Source organism: Notolepis coatsorum (genome assembly GCF_963971535.1).
Source record: "Notolepis coatsorum genome assembly, chromosome: 7".
Lineage (NCBI taxonomy): Eukaryota > Metazoa > Chordata > Actinopteri > Aulopiformes > Paralepididae > Notolepis > Notolepis coatsorum.
Window position 1 is genome coordinate 110,219,027 of NC_140171.1, and position 22,392 is coordinate 110,241,418.

At 41.7% G+C, this 22,392-nt stretch overlaps 1 protein-coding gene across 1 annotated transcript in view; it reads right to left on the reverse strand.

The window, feature by feature from the left end:
* Window positions 1–22,392, reverse strand: part of sorcs3a (sortilin related VPS10 domain containing receptor 3a) — a gene marked incomplete at both ends in the record, with an annotated part of 398,627 nt that overhangs the window by 130,752 nt on the left and 245,483 nt on the right. Inside the window, 4 exons of the mRNA XM_084317820.1 lie at window positions 5,505–5,676; window positions 7,555–7,668; window positions 15,237–15,370; window positions 15,562–15,679. Coding sequence (XP_084173946.1) covers window positions 5,505–5,676; window positions 7,555–7,668; window positions 15,237–15,370; window positions 15,562–15,679 — 538 coding nt within the window. The remainder of the gene's footprint in view (window positions 1–5,504; window positions 5,677–7,554; window positions 7,669–15,236; window positions 15,371–15,561; window positions 15,680–22,392) is intronic.

Genomic DNA, 22,392 nt, shown 5'->3' on the forward strand with positions numbered 1-22,392 from the left:
GCACTGTTGCCTCACAGGGAGAAGGTCCTTCAGGGGTCCTTTCTGTGTGGAGTTTGCATGTTCGCCCGGTGTTTGTGTGGGTTTCCTCCGGGTACTCCATGGTACTGGCATTACAACTAGAGTTGGTCCCTGGGCACTGCACTATGTGTGGCTGCCCACTGCTCCTAAATAGTTAGGATGGGTCAAATGTGGAGGACACATTTCCCCAAGGGGATTAATAAAGGTTCAATTAACTTAATTTAACTTAACTTAACTTAAGTTAACTTAGCACAATGAATGGAAGCGGATAAGAAGAGGCTAAGTATTGGCCGACTAACTTAAGCTAGGCTGGCTTCCATTCATTGTGCTAAGCTAGACTAGATTGCTGCTGGATACTGAAGGCACATAGAGGTAATTGGTATCTATTGGTTTGTTGTTTGCATCTATTTCCCATAATGTTGGCACATTCCTTTAAACTTGGCTTTTGAGTCCTAAACAAGTCCTTATGGGTTCATTATATAACTTTTGCTATACTTTCACTAATAGTGAAATAGTGACTAATCTTGTCAGCGGCCTAAAACATTCCCGAAATGTCCTGCAATTTGCGACCCACACAACAGTCAAATAATGTTCTCACTAAGACACGTCTTTATACAAATTCAGCGTATCCATGATGATAAACTCAATTGGACATGAAGCAAGAGAAGAAGAAACATATACATTTTGAAGCAATGTAAACAAAGTAAAAAAAAATATTATTGCAAGTTAATGTACATGATCGCTTCAGTGTTAAAAAATTTAAATGTGACCTGTAAACGGTGATCAATTTGTGTTGGGATCACCTGAAACTACGCCAAATGACTAGGGGTCTACTGTTGAAAAACAGCCACAGTTATCCTATGAATGAAACATGTAGGGGAGCCACATGGCTAAAGTGGTTAGACATGTATGTACGGAGAAGAAATTTCACTCATGAAAGTGAATTTAATCTATCATCAGTTTCATGAGGATTGTGTTTAGACCAACATAGATCATTTAAAATGTGTTGTATACCTCAGTTGGGGTATCTATAATCTGCAACATGATGTAGTAAACCTAGCTAGCATGGAAATGGACCATGTTTAGCGTGTAATAAACTACAAACTACAGTGTGTAGAAACAAACTCTTTTTTACATCTTGGACTAGAAATAGTGTCTGTCAAATGAGCCATAATATTGTCTCCATAGCTATAATATAGAATATACAATAGCTCTGCAAAGATAGTGAAATATCGTGAAAATGGTCAAGAAAAGCTGGCGCTAGCCAGTGCAGATCAGGAAAGCTTGTGGCGCTCAATGAGTTAAAAAGGCACATAATCCACAACTATTGTAAAAAACTAAAAACAAAAAAACAACACCCATTTACATTTAGTCACATTTCAATTTAAAACAAAGTAAAGTGTAACATCAAAATGATCTGTTCACTACATTTTAGCACAGGAATGTGAGACGGCTTCCGCAAAGACACAGAGCAGTGTGTGTGTGTGTGTGTGTAATGATGCAAGATAATTAGGCCTATCTTGTCCTGTGAGGTTCAAAAGAGCTCACTAAATACCCAGTGCCTGAGGCCAACACACACACCGTTGCTAAAAACACAACCTGAAAACTGTCACCCGTCTCACAGGAGCTAACAAAAGGGCACTCCGTCACAACGTCCCAGAGGTCTTTCCTTCTGAAGTGCTGGCATATAAGAGGATGTACTGTAACTACCCCAGCTAGCAGAGGAGCACAATCTGATTTAAACAGAAATCACCAAACCCATGAGGAAATCTAACATTTGGAAAGAAAAATGGATTACCATAACTGTACGTGTCAAACGTCACGCACTAAACCTGTTCAGATGAGGACTGGTGGTATTCAGATACGGACCATATAGGCATCAAAAAGGAAGGTACTGGAGAACAGTGATGCCAGTAACGCGTTACTAAGTAACGCGTTATTGTAATCTGATTACTTTTCCCCGAAAATAGTAATCTAACGCGTTAATCTTTAAAAGCCAGTAATCTGATTGCAGTTACTTGTCCAAGTGGCTGTGCATTACTATTTCGTTACTATCTCATCATAAATTCATAATGCAGGCGGAATGCAGTATTTTATTTCGTTTTCGACAGTCAAAAATACATTTTGAGCTGTTTTTCTTTTGGGAGTGACGTGGTGTGGCAGTGAAAGGGTTAAATACAAGAATGTGTCCCGCGGCGTGACTGGTCCCTCTGTCTGTGAGTGACTCTGCTTTGGTTCAATCACATTCCCCATCCACAGTCTGCGAATCAGAGGCAGAGTAGGGCGGGTCTTCACAGCACGTCATGTGACATATGCGCCAATCGTGTGACAGCAGGGCTCCGTCGTCGGAGAATTCCACCCCAAAACGCTTGGCAAAATTAAAAGGGAAACCGCAAGATGACTTTTGCGGTTTCTGTTCAGAATTCCACCCCAAAACGCTCGTCTAAACGTAGCCTCAGTCACTACTTCACGGCGGAGGAAACAAAATACTGTCTACCGCTAAAAACAGCACATCCAATTGCATTGAAAGCATCTGGAATCACAACACTAGCCGACGCTTCGACTAGGTACAGGAGGGTTGATGGTGGCAGAGCAAAAGCTCTTATTTGCCAGATTTACAGTTAATTTACATGTTAAAGAGAGACTGATTGTATGTTTATAGAGAGACATTTATAAAAACAATTTAATAGTTACAGTTGATATAATTGAATAGTTCAGCCTGCATTTGTTAGATACACTGGTTTTGTAAAACCACTGGCTGGCTGCTCTAATGCTGTGAGCATCATAGACTGTTGCTTTACCATACTTGATGGTACAGAAGCTGAAGCACTAGTTTAACAATTTACGTTATGTGCAGAGAAACAAGTTAAAAACAATTTATGCACTTTCAATAAAGCGTTTAAAAAAAAACTGTTGGGGGAACGACGACGACTTCGTAACCTAGTTACTTTCAAAGTAACTAAGTTACTCTGATAATCAAGTAATCAGTAAAGTAACTTAGATTACTTTTTAAAGGAGTAATCAGTAATCAGTAATCAGATTACTTTTACAAGTAATCTGTGGCATCACTGCTGGAGAACACAAATCATCTTTAGAAGCATAATTTAATAGGGTGCAAAAAAAGCACTAGCGTTGACGTTAATACAACTCAACACAAAGAAGATGCGGATGTGTTGACACGTCAGTGTTTTTTTTTCACCCTATTAAATATGTTTCTAAAGATCGTCCGTGTGCTCCAGTACCTTCCTTTTTGATAGATTGTATATATTTATATATATTTATGTATATGTATATACAGTATACCCTAGGTGTTGGGTAGTAAAAACCCTGAGAGCATCAACATCAATGACACAGCAGGTGTGCTAGTATGCTAGACTTCAGTAGAAGTCAACTGGAGCAGTTATCCTATGCAGTTGTCGAGTGTTTGGAGCGATGGGCGTTCTGTGAATGAAGTACAGTAAGACCATATGAGACACGTCTAAATTCAAAAGGCTGTTCTCTTTGTTTACCGTCATTTGTTTCAAATGGTACAGTAGTTGTGAGACAAAGAGGATGCCAAACACCTGTGGAGACTATTCGAACACAGTAAATACCCAGGATGTAGTCAAAATTAACATTACTCTCTTACCGCGTGACAGCGCTGATCTTATCACAAAACATCAGGCCATTTGTCTATCTTTTCTTTAGTCTCCTTAGCACCATACACCGCCTTCCAAACATTAAATAATTAGGGACACTTGCTCCCCCCCCCCCCCCGCAAAATACTGCCATCGCGGGCTTCATGAATATAAATTTAAGTTGGAATTCATCAAGGAGGATTCCTCCTGAAAGCGGAAAGTCCAAAGCTATGAGGATTTCTTCGCCCCCTGCTCCTCTCTTCTCTTATCACATTGCCTCACTTTGCATCCCTCTCCTCCTCTCCCTTTCCTGTCAAACAGTCCCGCCTTAAAGAACGAAGTAGGCCTCGATTCCTCGACTCATCACTCAGTAATATGACAACTGGGCCCCCGGACAAGCCCCCCGGGGGAGAGACACTTACCTCGAGCCGCTGCGGAGAGCAGGGAGAGCATGCTATACTGTCGCCTGAACCCTGCAGTTAATATCAATGGAACATATTCCCCCTGAATCTAATGTGAGCAAGTAGACGAGCGTCTGGGGAGCCTGGCGGAGGCCCGGGCCACGGCTCCGAACACGGAGACTCGACACTCTTAACATGGTCTCCAGAGGTCTGTCACTCCCGCCTAGTTCTGCTCACACAACCTCTGCAGTGTGTGTGGGTGGTTTTTGAAACATTTGAACCCTTCGACTCAACTTCAGAGAGAGTAACACTTTGTGAAAAGGTCTCATGGTAGTTGATGGTAATTTCAGTTTTTACCATGGCACCAGATACCGTATTAATAATTTACTGTGGTACTACTGCATGGTACGACCATTTTTGGAAATAATAATAATAACTTTATTTGTATAGCACCTTTCATACAAAAAGTGCAGCTCAAAGTGCTTCACAACATAAAAAGAGAGGCAAAACATTTGCAAATAAAGTGCAGACATATAAAATCACAGTTTTTCACATTAGGATCTAACATCTCAATAGGCCACGTTGTCTGTGGTTTGATTCAGTTTTCAAAATAGACAATAATAAAAAGAGTAAGATATAATAGACAGAGTAAAATAGTGCAATAAACTATTATAATAGAACAGACCTAAAATGAGCACATAAAGTGATATACATACCGTGATACTTTTTTGCCAGACTTTACAAACTGGCTTACAAGACTTTAGACATTATCTTGTAGGCAACACGCTGCTTGTCCAAATCTCTGCGGCTCTCATTTTCTGCTGCAGTGAGCATTAGAGCTGGGTCAGGGCCTTGCATAGCTGGTTAGACTATCAATGCACTCAACTGTCTTTCCAACGGGAAAGAAACCTCAGGGACGAACGCATTTGAATAGCCGAAGGTAACCGAATAGGCGGACGAGTGGAGATTGCACCTGGAGACTACCGGAGCCAAAATAATCCTCAACGATCAAAACTACATACAGAATCATCACTCTCCTTTCCATGCTACACCATGCTACACAACACCTTATCACCAATGCACTTTAATTAACTGGGCTGCTACTGTCTGTCGTGCTGCTACAGTAACAGATTTTTATCTAATCATTGATTGAGTGTCTTATATGTCGACTTATATGTTTTTATTGAATCATTGATTGCGTATATGTCGACGTATATGTTTTTCATACCACTTCTGGACTTTTAGATATTTTAGATTGAATATTTTACATGCATATACATTTTTGTTTATTTTTATTTTTGGGCTGGGATGACTTGGGATGGCTTGTGTATGTATGTATGGAATGTACATGGAAGAAATGACAATACACTAGATATTTTCAATTCATGTATCTTCTATGTAACCAGTGCTACCCTATACGGGTATCCATCTTGGCTCCTGAGGGAGCCATATTTGTACGGTTGCCCACCTCGTCCAGATGCACCAGGAAGGTGACGTTGGTGCCCAGGTTCGCGGTGAGTTTTCCATCTCTGGTCACCAGCGAGAGGCCTTTGGGTCGTCTGTTGGGACACTGCTGCTTCCTGGCTGTGTACATCTCCTTCACACCTTTGGTGCAGTTGTTTGACACCACTTTACGGTACCTTTGGAAGGATATTAAAGGCCCAATCAGTGATCCAAATTATCAATGAACACTGGTCAAAGCTGTAAGTCAAAGTAATAGTTTTTATTCTCTAGTTGAGCGGTTCTCAACCTTCGAGCAAATATAAAACAAAACAAAACAAAACAAAACAAAACAAAACAAAACAAAACAAAACACAGGTCGGGGCTTTATATTTAAGTTATCATATTATTATTTGAATCTGTTCCATGCTATTCTGTATCTTAGTTGGTTGATGGTAATGGGCTTGTGTTCGGTGTGTGAGTGACAGCAGTTTGTTGTTCTCAGCAGTAAGATGTGTCAGTCAGTATAGATCTTGTGCCCCTGACTGTGCAAAAAAAAGCCTATATCACTAGTGACAGCAGGAGCACAAGGCTTAATCACAGTGGCTGGATGATATTAAGTCCTGTATCAGAAGCTGTGACAGCTTACAAGGTTTAATCACAGTGGCTGGATGACATTAAGTCCTGTATCAGAAGCTGGGACAGTTTACAGGCTTAATCACAGTGGCTGGATGACATTCACAAAGGTCAGGCCCGGAGTAAAGTCCCAAGTCAAGACAGGTAAGTCACACGTCTTAAAGGAACATGCAAACATTATGGGACAAGGGGATATTCGCAACATTTGATTACCATGTTCTCCAGAGTCAGACGAGAAGATGGATACTTTTCCTCTCTGTGCGTTCAGTAAAACACTATTCGGCTGCACATTAGCCTAGTGACGGACTGACGGTGGCAGGGTGGCATGGTGGCACAGTAGTCAGCACTGTTGCCTCACAGGGAGAAGGTCCTTCAGGGGTCCTTTCTGTGTGGAGTTTGCATGTTCGCCCGGTGTTTGTGTGGGTTTCCTCCGGGTACTCCATGGTACTGGCATTACAACTAGAGTTGGTCCCTGGGCACTGCACTATGTGTGGCTGCCCACTGCTCCTAAATAGTTAGGATGGGTCAAATGTGGAGGACACATTTCCCCAAGGGGATTAATAAAGGTTCAATTAACTTAATTTAACTTAACTTAACTTAAGTTAACTTAGCACAATGAATGGAAGCGGATAAGAAGAGGCTAAGTATTGGCCGACTAACTTAAGCTAGGCTGGCTTCCATTCATTGTGCTAAGCTAGACTAGATTGCTGCTGGATACTGAAGGCACATAAAGGTAATTGGTATCTATTGGTTTGTTGTTTGCATCTATTTCCCATAATGTTGGCACATTCCTTTAAACTTGGCTTTTGAGTCCTAAACAAGTCCTTATGGGTTCATTATATAACTTTTGCTATACTTTCACTAATAGTGAAATAGTGACTAATCTTGTCAGCGGCCTAAAACATTCCCGAAATGTCCTGCAATTTGCGACCCACACAACAGTCAAATAATGTTCTCACTAAGACACGTCTTTATACAAATTCAGCGTATCCATGATGATAAACTCAATTGGACATGAAGCAAGAGAAGAAGAAACATATACATTTTGAAGCAATGTAAACAAAGTAAAAAAAAATATTATTGCAAGTTAATGTACATGATCGCTTCAGTGTTAAAAAATTTAAATGTGACCTGTAAACGGTGATCAATTTGGGTTGGGATCACCTGAAACTACGCCAAATGACTAGGGGTCTACTGTTGAAAAACAGCCACAGTTATCCTATGAATGAAACATGTAGGGGAGCCACATGGCTAAAGTGGTTAGACATGTATGTACGGAGAAGAAATTTCACTCATGAAAGTGAATTTAATCTATCATCAGTTTCATGAGGATTGTGTTTAGACCAACATAGATCATTTAAAATGTGTTGTATACCTCAGTTGGGGTATCTATAATCTGCAACATGATGTAGTAAACCTAGCTAGCCTGGTAAGCTACTCACCCGGTGCTGTTGAGGTAGTTCTGCCCCAGGCTGCAGCTTCTGGAGATGCTGGACGGGTTGAACCAGAAGGCAGGACGGCAGTTTCCGTCCCCGCGCCGCTCATAACCATAATCACTATCAGACAACAAAAGCACATCCGCAAAACCGTATCCGATCAATAGTGGCACGGGAAAAAGGACATGTCATAAACCATGTTCTATTTTTAAGATTTCCTGTCTTATCTATCTCTCTATTACTGGGAGCCAGGCCCCATGTCTGGCTTGGAGGGAGAGGCATCATTATTATGTATTGATTAAAGGGTGCTGTTGACAAATGCTCCATAAAAGCGAAAAGGCAGTGGTGGGAACCCCCCTAGGGTCTGTTGCTTTTATGCAAGGGCTGCTAACTCGCTATGGCCTGCTAGCATCCAATCAGAACATGATTTGCATCTTGCTAAGCAAGGTAAGCAAGTGCCCCTTCTAATAACGGTCATGACATTGATTTATCAATTAATTACTGAGCCAGAACAAATAAACAAAACTAACAAAGCCTTTGGCTGACTAGTCCAGTTAGTGTCTGTGCTGAGGAAAACGTGGAATGTATTAACCAAGCTGTCAAAGAGAAAAAAGTTCATTCTTAAGAGGTTTTTAGAAGAGTGTGGTATCCATTTTGAGACAAAAAGGCTAACAGCCCCATTTTGGACGATGTGGGCTGTATACCATACAACATTTTAACCCATAAGGACCCACGGTGACACAGGTGTCACATGTACTTTACATGTTCTGGACATTTCCATATAAAGCTTTATCCTTGATTTGACCTCATGAAGTCCCAAAGGGACACCGGTGGAACATCCTGGTGGGTCATGTGACAGGTCATGTGATGTTGTGCTCCCATAACCACCTTTCCACAATGCTGATTGATGGTGGTGACTAAGCTGACAGAAGTAGCTAGCATTCAAAAGCTAGATTCTTGTTGCTAAAAGGTAAGATTTGCCCATTTAAGAATTATAATGCTTACATAACATGTTCTTTATTATATATAACCTGTTGTGAACACATTTCTTGAACAAAATGATAAAGAAAACAATTGATAAAAATCGATGTGACACATACGTCACACCGGGCATATAACCTTAAAATGTTCATGAACATTTTATGTGACATATATGTCACAATAAGAACAATTATTATGATCTGCTCAGTTAATTTGTCTGATTCAATGATATTTAGTTAATATATTTTATATTGTTCAATTGTTCAATTGTTCAAAGCATATTAAAACAAATGTCAGTCATATTTCAATGTAGTACCCTGTAGTGCCATGTAGTACCCTGTAGTGCCATGTAATACCATGTAGTACCATGTAGTATCATGTAGTACCCTGTAGTACCATGTAGTACCCTGTATTGCGATGTAGTACCATGTAGTACCCTGTTCCATGTAGTACCATGTAGTGCCATGCAGTACCATGTATTAGCCTGTAGTACCATGTAGTATCATGTAGTACCATGTATTACCCTGTAGTACCCTGTAGTATCCTGTAGTACCCTGTAGTACCATGTAGTATCCTGTAGTACCATGTAGTATCATGTAGTGCCATGTAGTACTATGTAGTACCCTGTACAATGTAGTGCCATGTAGTGCCACCCAAAGAAAGTGTTTCAAATCTTTCCATTTGGCCTAGGGTTTAAACATGGTGCTAAAACCTAACATTGTTTCTAATCCCTTTTTGAAAAATGTTTTTTTGTGAAGACCTCCAATATGAGGCAGTCTTATTTATTTTTATTCAGTTGTGTTCAGCTAAATGTTGTGTTGTAAAACCGAAGGAAAAGTTCAGTTGTGTTCAGCAAAATGTTGTGTTTTTCTTTTTAAACCGAAGGGAAAGTTATGGGAAACAGAACAAGGCAAGTTATAGTTTGAGGAAATGCAAATAAATAGACAAACAGACAGAGATTGTCAGCTTGATTTATTTTCCAATGAGGAATAAGTTGAATGATTAACGCCCAATGTGACATTATGTAACATTTAAGTTTAACCATTAATGCCCAATGTGACATATATGTAACATTTCAGATCTTTGCCATTAGGGGGTGATATTTTGAAAAAAATATCTGAAATGTGTTCTTTGTAGTCTATTTAGTTAGTCTTATGCCCCTCATAATTGTCCTTGAAGGAGAAATGGGTGTGGGTTCTTATGGGTTAAAATGTATGAAAGGTCTCGTATTAAAGAAAATGTTTTTTTCGCCTAGTCTTGGTATGAATTGGGTAGAGGAAAATTACACTGGTAGCCTCCTCCTTGCCGTTTGGCCAGGATTAAAAAGGTAATAAACCACATTGCCCTATGTGATGTAACACCCAGGACACAAGCAATGAATCGGCTTTAATGAATCAATTAGCTGTAATTTCCAAAGCAGCCTACCTAATATACTGCCCAGTTAGTGAAGCCAAGCAGGGACGGTGCAGATTGGGGCTTTAACCTAAAATAAATGTAACCAACAGAGATCTGGGAGGGTAGTGTGAAGTGGGGTATAATTATGTACATTGTGATTATGTGTTGACTATATCAATATACCTGAATACCATTTCACACGAATTAATCAAACAAATTGATCATTAAAAATAGCAAAGTGCAACTGACTGACTGGTTGGGTTAGACTGGACAACCTGCAAAACAGACAAACAAGTAAACCAGAGTTGTTTATTGTGTGAAGAACATTCTTACTGTGTTATTCACACATTTTGGCTATTATTTACCAAGTGTATGCTCTTCACTGAAGCATTTACTGCCACTTCAAAGTCAATTTATTTCAGATTTTTGTTTTTTATATACTAGCTATAGTGTAAAGCACCCTGTGCATTCGTACTGTGAAGGGTGCTATATAAATAAAAGTCATTCATTCAATTAAAAGTTTTTTAGTTTTTGATGAAATAAAAATACTTATTCTATCATTATAAACGTTTACTATGGTATTTGAACAGCTGCAGAGCGAGAGGTAGCCGTAGATCACAGACAGTAATTAAAAATGTCATGAGTTCAGTGGAAACTACTTAGTGCTCATACTCTGTTGTATGTCACAATGGCAATGTTTTGTTTCCTGCCTTGATAATATAAAAATACAGCCAGTCTAGGATTTGCATAGAAATGTAAACTTACATGATGTAGCCCTCATCTATTCAACGGTATTATCTAGCAAGCAAGCAGACACATTATGAGCAAATTGTGTAAAATTATCTCCAAAAATTTACTAATTATTGGCAAAACTGACACTGCAAATGGACTACGTTAACGAGATTTTGGAATAGCATATCTTATACAATACCCTTAAAAGGGTAATGAAAAGCAAGATTTACGCATAGCTAGTTTCTGCTAATAGTTGCACGCTTCAGGTGTTTCACTGTTATAATTATTTTGCGACATAAACGATGATATCTGTGGCACGTTCACCATTAACACATTCAGTGCCACGCCCCATTGACCATATTAGGGCTACCGTGCCAATAAGGAAGTCAATGGGAGGTCAGGGAAATTTGCGAAGGCTTAAACTATATCTTAAATTATCGCTATGGGTCTAAAACACCCCTCGCTTATCAATGACTTGCTTGCAGTCAACTTGTATGAAACGGATTGTTTTTTCATTGGTACATTTCGGTTTTATACTGTTTTGAATAGGAGTATAGTTTTGGAGAGTTCTAGTAATTCCGCGATAATAGCTCTTTAGTGGAATACACAAAACACGTTGTCATTTTTCAGCTGATTTATGAATCGTTTTCAAATAAACGCTAGATTATCGATAGTATATGTGTACTTATGCACGCTAGAGAAGCGGGCTGAAAAATCTATTATCCATGCCTGTTTAGCGCTAACGTTACGATCGCGGTAAAAAAAAACATCTGATTAACCCAAAACTGGTAACATAGAGTCCTTACCTCACATCAGATGTTCTGCAAAAAGATTAATCCAGTTCCTGATCGCCATTCCAAATATTGATCGCGTTTATTGATCCAACGTTATAGTCCAAAACACATAATCGAAAGCTGCTCCCAGCCTCCCCAGTGAATGTGGTAACAGATACTGCTTGCCAGAGAAGGGAAAACCCCGGACCGGACTTTTTTTCAGATGCACATGCCCACCCAATCCAATCCAATGATGTGCAATACCATCCGGGAGACGATAGGCGGCGGTATTTTCCCTTTTCGAGCTCAGACCCATTCCCAATGATAACGTCAGGCTGGATGGATGAAAAATGAATGGATATTGCTAATAAAAGAAATAACGATTAAAACCCGAGTTTTCTGGCGGTCGGTTGGCGTAGCGGAGATTGCGCTCATCACCAATGCAAGAGGCTGCGGTCTCGACTCCCAGAGTCAGCATTGCCTGCGGCTTGGGCCGATCGTCATACTAACTCGTTTGGCTAGAGTTAGCAGGAGGGAAGTTGTGGGTGGTAATCTGGTATTGTGGACAGCGACACCTACAGGTCAGGTCTGGGCGCCTGCTCAGCGAAAGGCAGGAAGTAGTGATGGCAGCGTGACCTCCCATGCGTTACACTTCACCAATGAGAGTCCTCACTGCCAGGTGAAAAGAGAGCCGCTGGCTGTCTCCGCATGTGTCGGAGGAAGCATGTGGTAGACATCAGGGTTCCCTTGTACCGACCAGTAGGGGGAACATGCGCACAACGACCAGGTAGGGGAGGGGGGTAATTGCCATAATGACTAAAATTGGGATGGGAGGAAAAGCATAGAAAATCAGGTGGAGAAAAAGAGGGGGGAAAAAAACAGAGTTTTCTCGTTTTTTTCTCTGGCCTTGGCACTCAACGCATGGCGAGTTAACTCGACTAATCTCGTCGTTGGCACTGAATGTGGTAAGTTGAGACATCACCTATTTGACATAGTTTCTGTCATTACAGAGTAATGACAGCAGCCACTGACGTCAGATCAAAACCTTGTATCCCAAAAAAAGGCAGTTGCTTTCCAATAATTAAGAAAGAAATTTTATGAATCCCATTCGTTTTTTCCCCCATTCTACATTAGGTTCTCAATAGTTGTCATGGTTACCTAGGGTCATGAAACTTACTCAGCTTAATGAAGGACCAGGTCAACAAAAAGTGTGAATTACAAGGTTTTGTTACGCTGTTCCTCTGCGTTGAACTCTTAGCTTCTCTGCAGCAATTCCACTCCCTTAATGTGGCCAGCTATTATTCTCCCAAATAAACCTGTATGGTGCATGTAGAGGTCTAAGCACTCGCCTACCAACGCAGAGACCCAGGTTAAATTCCTAGCAGAGAGAAGTGGCTATCACCCTATACCCAGACTGACAACAGGGTAGCTTAGCATCCAGGCATGATGACTAAATTAGGGGACATGGGAGCAAGATGAAAAATAATAATCTCTAATTGTATCCATGCACATGCATGCAATAAAAATGAATAAGAAAATAATTTTAGAGAATCACCATGAAGAAAGTGAACATAAAGAGCAAGACACACAAAATGTAAAATGTAAAATAGTTACTTGCTGGCCATACATGTGTATAAAATATTGAGTGAACTGTTTTTAGCTCTAGTTAATTAACACATTCATTTGAAATAAACACAGTATTCTCTTGGACAAGGATGAGTTATACTTCCTTTGAGTGGACAGAGGAGGTTAAAGAGGTAGAGGTAAAAGTGGTGCTAAATCCCTTCGAAGGCCCAATTAGTGATTCCCAAATGTGAATAAATGGGTTGCCCCTGAAGAAAAGTATCTGGACACAATAGGGTGAAGACACTGCAGGGAAGCGAAATGTGAGTCATTCGGTATCGAAGGCAACACAAACAAGCCATGCAAAGTGGACGCTGTCACTACTACTCAGAGGACGTTTAAGAGAGTCATTAACATGTTGAAAAATGTTGTGCTTACATCGCTTTACAGGCCCAATTAGTGATCCAAACATGAACAAATGAGTAGGCCCTGCAGACAATTATCTGGCTGGAGGCAATAGCGTTTGCAGACACTGTAGGGAAGCTACAGTGGAAATAATGTGAAAATGAGACATCCAGAGCAGATAACTGTGTAAAGAAACGCAAAGTTGAGAGAAAACCGTGTCATGGACCGGGAAGGGGCGAAAATGATCACACCTGAAATCAACCAGCATTGGATTAAGGAGATGAACAGGTTATGTATAATTAAATATATATTAACAATATCTATTTTTCCAGTCAGTCAAAGTAAATAGATAAATGATGTTTTATGGCATGCCTATAACACCGAACTGAGAATACGAATACATGTCTTATTTGATCTGAGAAGAGGATATGGATCAGTACATTTCCAGATTGAAACAACTGAATGAGAAGCATCCCCTGTTCCCGCTCCCTCACTCGTTTAAAGTCACATCTCTCAAGCAATTATTTTATCCAGATTATTATTATCATTATTTGATCAATTCCACTAAATGTATTAATATAGCTACTAACTGGGGAGACAGATACATAACAAAACAATGGAATATAGCGAGAATGATTGATTACGATCATTACGAGAATTTTACTCAGATCCCTCACTTGTCAGTCATATGTGTTAACCACTAGGCCACATAAACGGTTTCACTTGATGATGGAATTTCTTTTTTTCAAGGTTTGCGTCAAACAATCATTGTACTGTATTTACTTTACTCCATCTGTTTATATCCCCAGCCTTGTATCTTATTATACCAGAAACTATAGCGCTAGATCTACTAATGGGATTATTTTAAATGTCTCTCGGGTGCACATAGCTCAGTAAAACTGCGTTCTCCTTTTATGCAGTATGGGTATGGAATGAATGAATGAATGAATAGAAAAACACTCCCTCCTTTAAATACCTTTAAAAGTATCTTACAAACCGCCCTGCAGGAACCATGTTACTGTTTTACATAACCTTGACTGTGTTATGATATCTCTGTCATGGCCTGTATGACTGTGTTATGATATCTTCTCTGGTATGGCCTGTATGACTGTGTTATGATATCTCTGGTAAGGCCTGTACACCTCTCTTCTTTTACTATTTCCTTTGTGTAGCTTTTATGTATTGTATGTGTTCTATCATGTGAAATAGTTTTTTAATGTGAAACAGCTTATGCTGCCGTCTTGCCCCGGACTCTCTGGAAGAAGAGATATTGTATCTAAATGGGACCTTCCTGGCTAAATAAAAGATACATACATAAATAAATATGACCAACAGCAAGATAGGCAATTGACCAAGCTAAAAGCTTATGACCAAGCTAACAGTATTAGGGGTGAAATTATTCACACATTTTCAGATGACATTTTGAAATGACCATTCAATTTGATCAAGGCGTACGTCTGGTATCGCGAGAAGCCTGAATAAGTGTGTCTCACCAGACCATTTGAGGTTAGAGCAGCAAAGGTGAATGCCGTGCTGTTAACCCCCACTGTGCTGTTATGAAAAAAAAAAGAAAATGGGTGGCATTCCCTTTTAACCCTTTTACTACCACACTACCGAATGTGAACCTTTCACTATCCGTGTGGTAGTGAAAGGGTTAACCTCCTGTAGTGTGGTAGTGAAAGGGCTAACCTTCTGTAGTGTGGTAGGGAACGGGTTTACCTTCTGTAGTGTGGTAGTGAAAGGGTTTACCTTCTGTAGTGTGGTAGTGAAAGGGTTAACCTTCTGTAGTGTTGTAGTGAAAGGGTTAAGCAAAGTGACCAAAGACAGACATCCTCTTACCATTCAAAATCATGAGCTCGGCAGATGCAAGACTCAGCGGAGAGGATTTTGGCGTAGTCTCTCTCCAGCATGCAGTAGTTTCCTGGTCGTCGTTTCATGTAGATCTGTTTCTGGCCCATAACACATGGCTCTCCCTGTGGACACAATAAGCACTGTGATGAATTCAAGGGGGATTGGTTAACGGTAGCGTCGTCGACATGAGAGGACCACGCGATTGACCTATGTCAAGCCCCCGTCCTCCAATCACAAAGGTTGTCATTGGAGGGTCAAGAAAAGATGGCAGGGCTTGTGATAGGTCAGGTAGGTCTGAGAGGCGTGTTTTTACCTGGTTGTGTAGGTGCCATGTTTGGTAGTCTTCCTCTGTGCACTTCCTGCTGAAGATTGACTTGTAGTCGATTTTGATGAGCTGCCATTCGGAACGGTGGCTGAAGTGTCCAAAAAACCTGCATTGGCCAAAAGGCAAAGTGAAATCATTACGCTCATGATTTAATCATGCTCTCAAGCTCTGCTCTCTCTTGACTTTTCTTAGAAAGTTAAGAAAAGTATCTTTGTTTGACAGAGGAAAGTGGAGGGTCAAGAAAAGAGGGAAGAGTTTGAAATATGTCAACAATTGAGTTTATTGCTAAAGTAGTTGGTGTGCCATTACTGTATGTTATTTTGCATTATGCATATTTTTCTCTACCTAAATAATGTGAATCGACAAGGTTCATCTATACATCGCGTTTTACAGACAGATGGTTACCTCAATGAGTGATTGTACTGTCCTTATGAATATGTCGATCTAATATATCCAATCAAATGGTCTTTCTGTCACTGAACAGAGTTACAGCCTGAGTTATTCAACACCGGTCTCTCATAAATGTGCCTTACAGTTTTTCACGATTGTTAAAACACAAATCCCAATACCCTAAACCAAATGACCAGTCAATAAAACTAGCCCCCATTTGCCAAAACCATAAACACATATTTCACTTGTAGACACAATTCACAAAACTCAATCCCATTTTCTCACAATTCTACACACATTGTGTCTTGCTAAAACACATGCTGCAAACATCTCCAATCAAATGTGCACATTGAAGCTCATGTGATGCAAAATTATAGCCACAGTCAGCAAAAGTTGAACACAATTAACACATCTGGTGTCATTGATTAAACACAACGACTCAACATGTAAGACACTTGTTGCAAATGATGTGACCACACCTATATAGGCCAGTGCAGAGTGCACAGTTTGCTGAAGGTTCCAAATGATTATTGTTTTCTTATTTGGTGGTGGGGGGCAAGAAGGATGTGTACAAGATGCATTACTGTATAGTAGGCCTATAGGCCCAGTGGAGTTATGTAATTACTGTAAAGAAAAACATCACATTGTGTTTTCAATTTGTACATGTATTGTTGTGTGTAATGGATCCTCTGTAGTGTTTAAATATTTTTGCATTGAGTTGTGATAACTGTATTTTCTTAGTAATTTTCATACAGTATGAGGAAATTACCATTGCATAGTCTCTTTTGGTAACAAGTACTGTATTTTCTGTTTTGACCGTTCAACAATGAACATATCCACTGTTCTGACACTATGATAAACTTTAGCATGAAATATAATATAATTTAGTTCAGTTGTTTCACTTTTGCATGCTATATATTACATATTTTGAGCCCAAGATTAGGAGTATAGCATTTTGCATTATGACCAAAGAACACTTTCAATCTCTTTTTTGATCAGAAGGATTTAGTTTGGCAGCATTATTTGATGATGACTGTTGTATATTGAAAATGCAGGAATGACTTACGTAAGCAATTGTGAAAAACTGTAACTTACTGTAATTGTTTGAAATATGTAATGTTCTGGTACTGTGATACACTTTTTCATATACTATTATCTGATTTGACACTGGTATTTTTATTTTGCATGCTATATTACATTTTGAACCCAAAATGAGCAGTATAGCATTGTGTGTACAGTAAGAGTTGTGCACATTGAAACTCTGATGTGCAAAATGTGTCAAAGCAATCGTAAGAAAACTGTAATTTACATACTATTCATATGAACCACACAAATCTATAAATGCCCAATACATATATTTTGATAACAGATAAGAAGGTTTCTAAAATGTGTCCCGGCAGTTGTGAAACTGTAAAAAGAACATTCTCACACATTGTTGTGTGTAATGATCCTTAGTACTGTTTACATTTTTGCAGGTCTTGAGGGGGATTTTGGTGTCAAAGTTAGCTTTTGAGCATATGGGCAAATGTTTTGGTGTGATAGTTTGGTTTTGAAAAGAGAATGTGAGGTTTTGTGTATGTAGCTTGAGAAAAGTGTGTTGTGTTTAGAGGTTTGGGAAAAGGGAGGGCAGTTTCATGAAATGTGTTTTAGCAATTGTGAAAAACTGTAATAAGAACTGAACACAGCTGAGCACTGGACTAACAACCTTCTGTAAAGTTCCCCCATCTTTCTTCCCTCCGACGATGGATCCCCAAACGAAAACCGCCATTCACTCAAACCACAACCCCCCCCCCCCCCCCCCGAATGAAGAGGGCCTAAATAATACTACTACTACTACTAATAATATTAATAGTAATATTAATAATACTAATAATACTACTACTAATAATAATAATACATGTTATTTGTATATCACCTTTCATACAAGAATTGCAGCCCAACGTGCTTCACAGCAGTAATGTAGACATAATGGACAAAACATAGACATAAAATGAGCATAAACTGGCATAAATATAGACATGCATAAAGTGCAGACATAAAATGTATATAAAATTGATCATGAATGCGCTATGAATCTAAATACTGTATCCCTTGGCTGTATGCTTATGTCACTTTGACACCACATGATGCTCATGTCACAGTCACCTGTGTGATGCTTTACTGGACTGGACTGCATTTATATAGAGCTTTACAACGTATGCCTCACATTTATGGGGGTAGATTTCTATCAAAAATAAACAAACGCAAAAGTAGAATCCACAATCGTAAAAACGATCCACACACACACACACACACACACCTCTCAATTTGTGTTTCATAAATCATAAAAACACGCTTGATTTGCTTAGATTTACGTACGGAATTCTAAAAACAGCTTGATCTGGTTAGATTTAAGTACGGAATTCTAAGGACACGCTTGATCAACCTGGAGTTACGTACGGAATTTTGAGACAAATATTTCGCTGTTTTCCCCGTGGGGATTTGTGTGTGACGCTTCTTCTTCTTAGAGGTCTATCAAAAATAAACAAACACAGAAGTAGAATCCACAATCGTAAAAAGGATCCACACAAACACACCTCTCAATCTGTGTTTCATAAAACGTTTGATCTGCTTAGATTTACGTACGGAATTCTAAAAACACGTTTGATTTGCTTAGATTTACATACGGAATTCTAAGGACACGCTTGATCTACTTGGAGTGACGGACAGAATTTTGAGACAAATATTCCACTGTTTTCCCCGTGGGGATTCGTGTGTGAAGCTTCTTCTTCTTCGGCGCTACCGAACACGGCCCAAGGTTTCTCTGGCTCATGAGCACTACCAGTGGCCAAAATCGCACATTATCTGTAATGGATCTGAATGGATAATCCATGCTGTAATGGAGCACGGTGCCAGGAACCAGCAAGCTGGATGGGTAAGTACAGTAAATATATGATGGGCAAAGTAACTGAAATTATTTCTAAGTATTTAACAGGGTATATGAATACCTACATTGGTAGCTTCAGCTAGCTAATTGTGTAGCTAGCTGGTCACATGTTATGATGAATTGAAAATGGGGGACCCTGATGTAAACAAGACGAAAGTCTTTCTCTGGTCTGCATCCCCTGAACAATTGTATGTATTGAACTGTACTGTACCCATTCTGCAATCTGTTAATAAAGTTTTCAATCAATCAATCAATCAATCAATAGCATGCAGGTGTAGCCCACGATAACGTTAGGTTATGGCTATAACCAAGTTCTGTTAGTTAGGGGTGACGCTTGGCATCACACTGCACTGCACTCCCGCGCGTACGTGCACGCGTACTGAATAAAATTCCACAAAATATACCTTTAATACCAGTATTAGTCTGACCACACCCCTCATCAGCTTACCTTCATAAGCAGGTGTGTGGTCACCTGCTCTCCTTCTACCCAAGCTTTCACCACAAGGTGAGGTCAAGGGCTGCAGCGGCCGTCTGATGCCAAGCGTCACCCCTAACTAACAGAACTTGGTTATAGCCATAACCTAACGTTCTGTTCCGTTAGGGGCTCTGCTTGGCATCACACTGCACAAAGGGAGGCCAAGCGGAGCCGCTGGCTGACAAATACACCCCGCTGACAGCCCCCCACAACCATCAGAACAGGAAGGGCCGAGCCCCCCCGACCCCCCCTAATGGAGGGCATCCCCCCTATTAGGGGCTTCACGGGAGGGCGACGGACCCGACCGTGCGAAGAGGCACTCAAGCAACTCAACGCACAGGGTGAGCAGACCGTGGCTTGACCCCACGACTACACCCACGCACAACCCGCATGCCACCCGGGAACGAACGTAGGAAACAACCTCGTTACTGCCCCCAGAATCACGGGATCAAGGGCAAACCCAACCCCGTGGCAAGGCCGTAGCAGCGGAGCGCGAAGGAAGACCCAGACCCACCAAAAGGACTGGACTCCCTGGAATGGGGGCCCGGAGAAGTCCATGATGCCAGCATCAAGACCCCACCAGGTGGGCACCTAGTGACCCCGCCCCCCACATCGCCAGCGTATTCGGACAAAGGCCCCTCAGCCGAGCGGGCCCTGTCCTCCCCAACAGTACACCGCCTGGAACACAGGCCCTGCAACAGGCAGACAGCATGGTCATAACACACAAGAGTTAACCAACGGAAGCAGGCAGTGCACCGGGAAAAAAGACCAGGCAACAGGCTGTCAACCCAAGCCTGGAAACTGCGGACGAGGCAGGTGCCAGAAAGGACAGCTGAAAACAGCCGCCCCGGCGGAAGGGGCGTATGCTGGCGTTGTCGCATAACCAAGCCTTTAAACAGCATGTCAGAAGTGGGATCCTTAGACCACTCGGCCCCTGACAGCTGCCCACAGAAAAGGCCCATACGATCGGCAGACGTCATGAACATGCAGGGGCACCCTCAACCGGAGAACCGGGAGTTGACACCGCAGCAACACACCAGAGAACCAACCACCCAGGCATTACCCCATGCAATGGTTGGTCCCATAACCCCTCAGGAAAGAAACCCCAAAACACACCTGCGGCACCGCCGCAGCCCGCGTTCCGGTTTCCAACAGGGCTATCCCGGGCCTACGGGTCAACGAGCATTACCCCGGACCGGGCCCGGTGATACGGGGGGCACAGGGTCCCCCGAGGAGGTTAAAACCACCCCAACAGGCCCCTCAGCGCCAAGCGCAAGAGAAGAGCGTAAAAATGGAAGACCAGCCCCAGCACCCCGCACTCGGTATTCCCAGGAGGTCACCCAACCAAGTAACAACCAAGACCAACCCGCACAGCGGCCGAGATCCGACGAGATCGGGTGCGTACAGGTCGGCACGGCCGTAAGCCATTACGACAGTGCAGAATACAACGCACCTAACAAGGGTCCCATAACGCTCAACCCTGTGACACCCGGACCGACCTAGCATTTTTCCCCCTGAAAAAACCCCAAGTCCCTCAGGGTACCAGAACAGCAGATCTGCATCCCCAGCGGACAACGGGTGCAACTGATCTGGACCAGCGCGACCAGAACCAGTCCCGTGCCCTAATCACGCCGACCTGCCAACCCCAGGAGAAGGGGCAGATATGCGTGTTGATCCCAACATAAAAAGAAGGCGCCACCCAGACGTGTCGGTATGAACCGCGCCCGGTGGCCCACCCCTAGGGCGTGAGACCCTTCCCCATATGTCCAGACCCATTCCGTCATCATCCCCTGACATGAACGGGAACCCATCGACAACCACACAGGGTGTCGGAAGAGGAAAAACCCCCATCCCAATTGCTCCATAAAAACGCTGTTTCACCCAAGCAATCATGGCGCGCCAGTCAGCCAATGGCCCAAAAAGCACATCCTGAGCTAGCACTATGTGTGCGTTTGGACATACCCACATCAACAATAGGCCGTTTAGACCACCATATTGAATCCCCAAGACGCCCAGGGAAACGACAAGAGGGGCGAGATGCAATCAACTCCATGAATGAATGAATGAAAAAATTTACCCAACAGACTGCAGAAAGGGTACAACCCAGTACGGCAATACACACAATAGGTTAAGGGGAGGCAGACCTGAGAAAGACGTTAGTCTTGTTTCCATCAGGGACCCTCATTTCCAATCCATCAAAGACACATTCAACTCTTTATAAAAATAAAGAAAAGGCATCACCCGTATGACCCAACTGCACAGCTGGGAGTAAAAACCCTGTTTTTCACATGATTTCAATCCAGTCACTCTTTTTAATCAGAGTGTAAGACCAGACCCTCCCAGAAACACCTTCCCACATGAGACTATGGTCAAGAAAAAGATATGTAAACTGTGAGACACGTGACCAATTGACTCAAGTTTGACACATAAACCGGTTGCAGCAGGACTGTGAGCCCTGCGCCCAACCTCGACATCTTTAAGACACCAGCTCATGGAAGGCGTCGCCATAGCAACAACGCTACAACGGGCGGGGAAAACCTACCGAATCCTGTCATGTAACAGGAGTCGGTAGAATACCCCTTCCCCCCCCCCCCCCCCCCCTGCCAAGCACTGGCTTGGCCCTGACTGGTTCAGCAGAAGAGATCAAAAATCCCCTAAACCAATCAAGTGGGAAAGGAGGGGTTTATTCAACACCCCCTCCCGAAAACACACCCTTTATCCCTACACACAGAAAAACAACCGTAGCCATCTTGAAAAACCTCCGGTAGAAAGCAAAGCATAGCGAAGCTAATACAATGCCCGCTACCCACAAAATGTGTAAAAGGTTTTACAACAAAACACAAGTCGCCTGTGCGTGAATCCTATACCCGTTGCCTATGTCATACATAGGAAAAAACGCTGATCGAGAGTAAACGGCTAGGCCGTGAAATGTGTGCGTACGAGTATTACTGCAACTAAACAACACAGCATTGTGAAAACACATATACTTAGTTAAAGCAATGGAATAACACCAGTTCTAACTGCATGT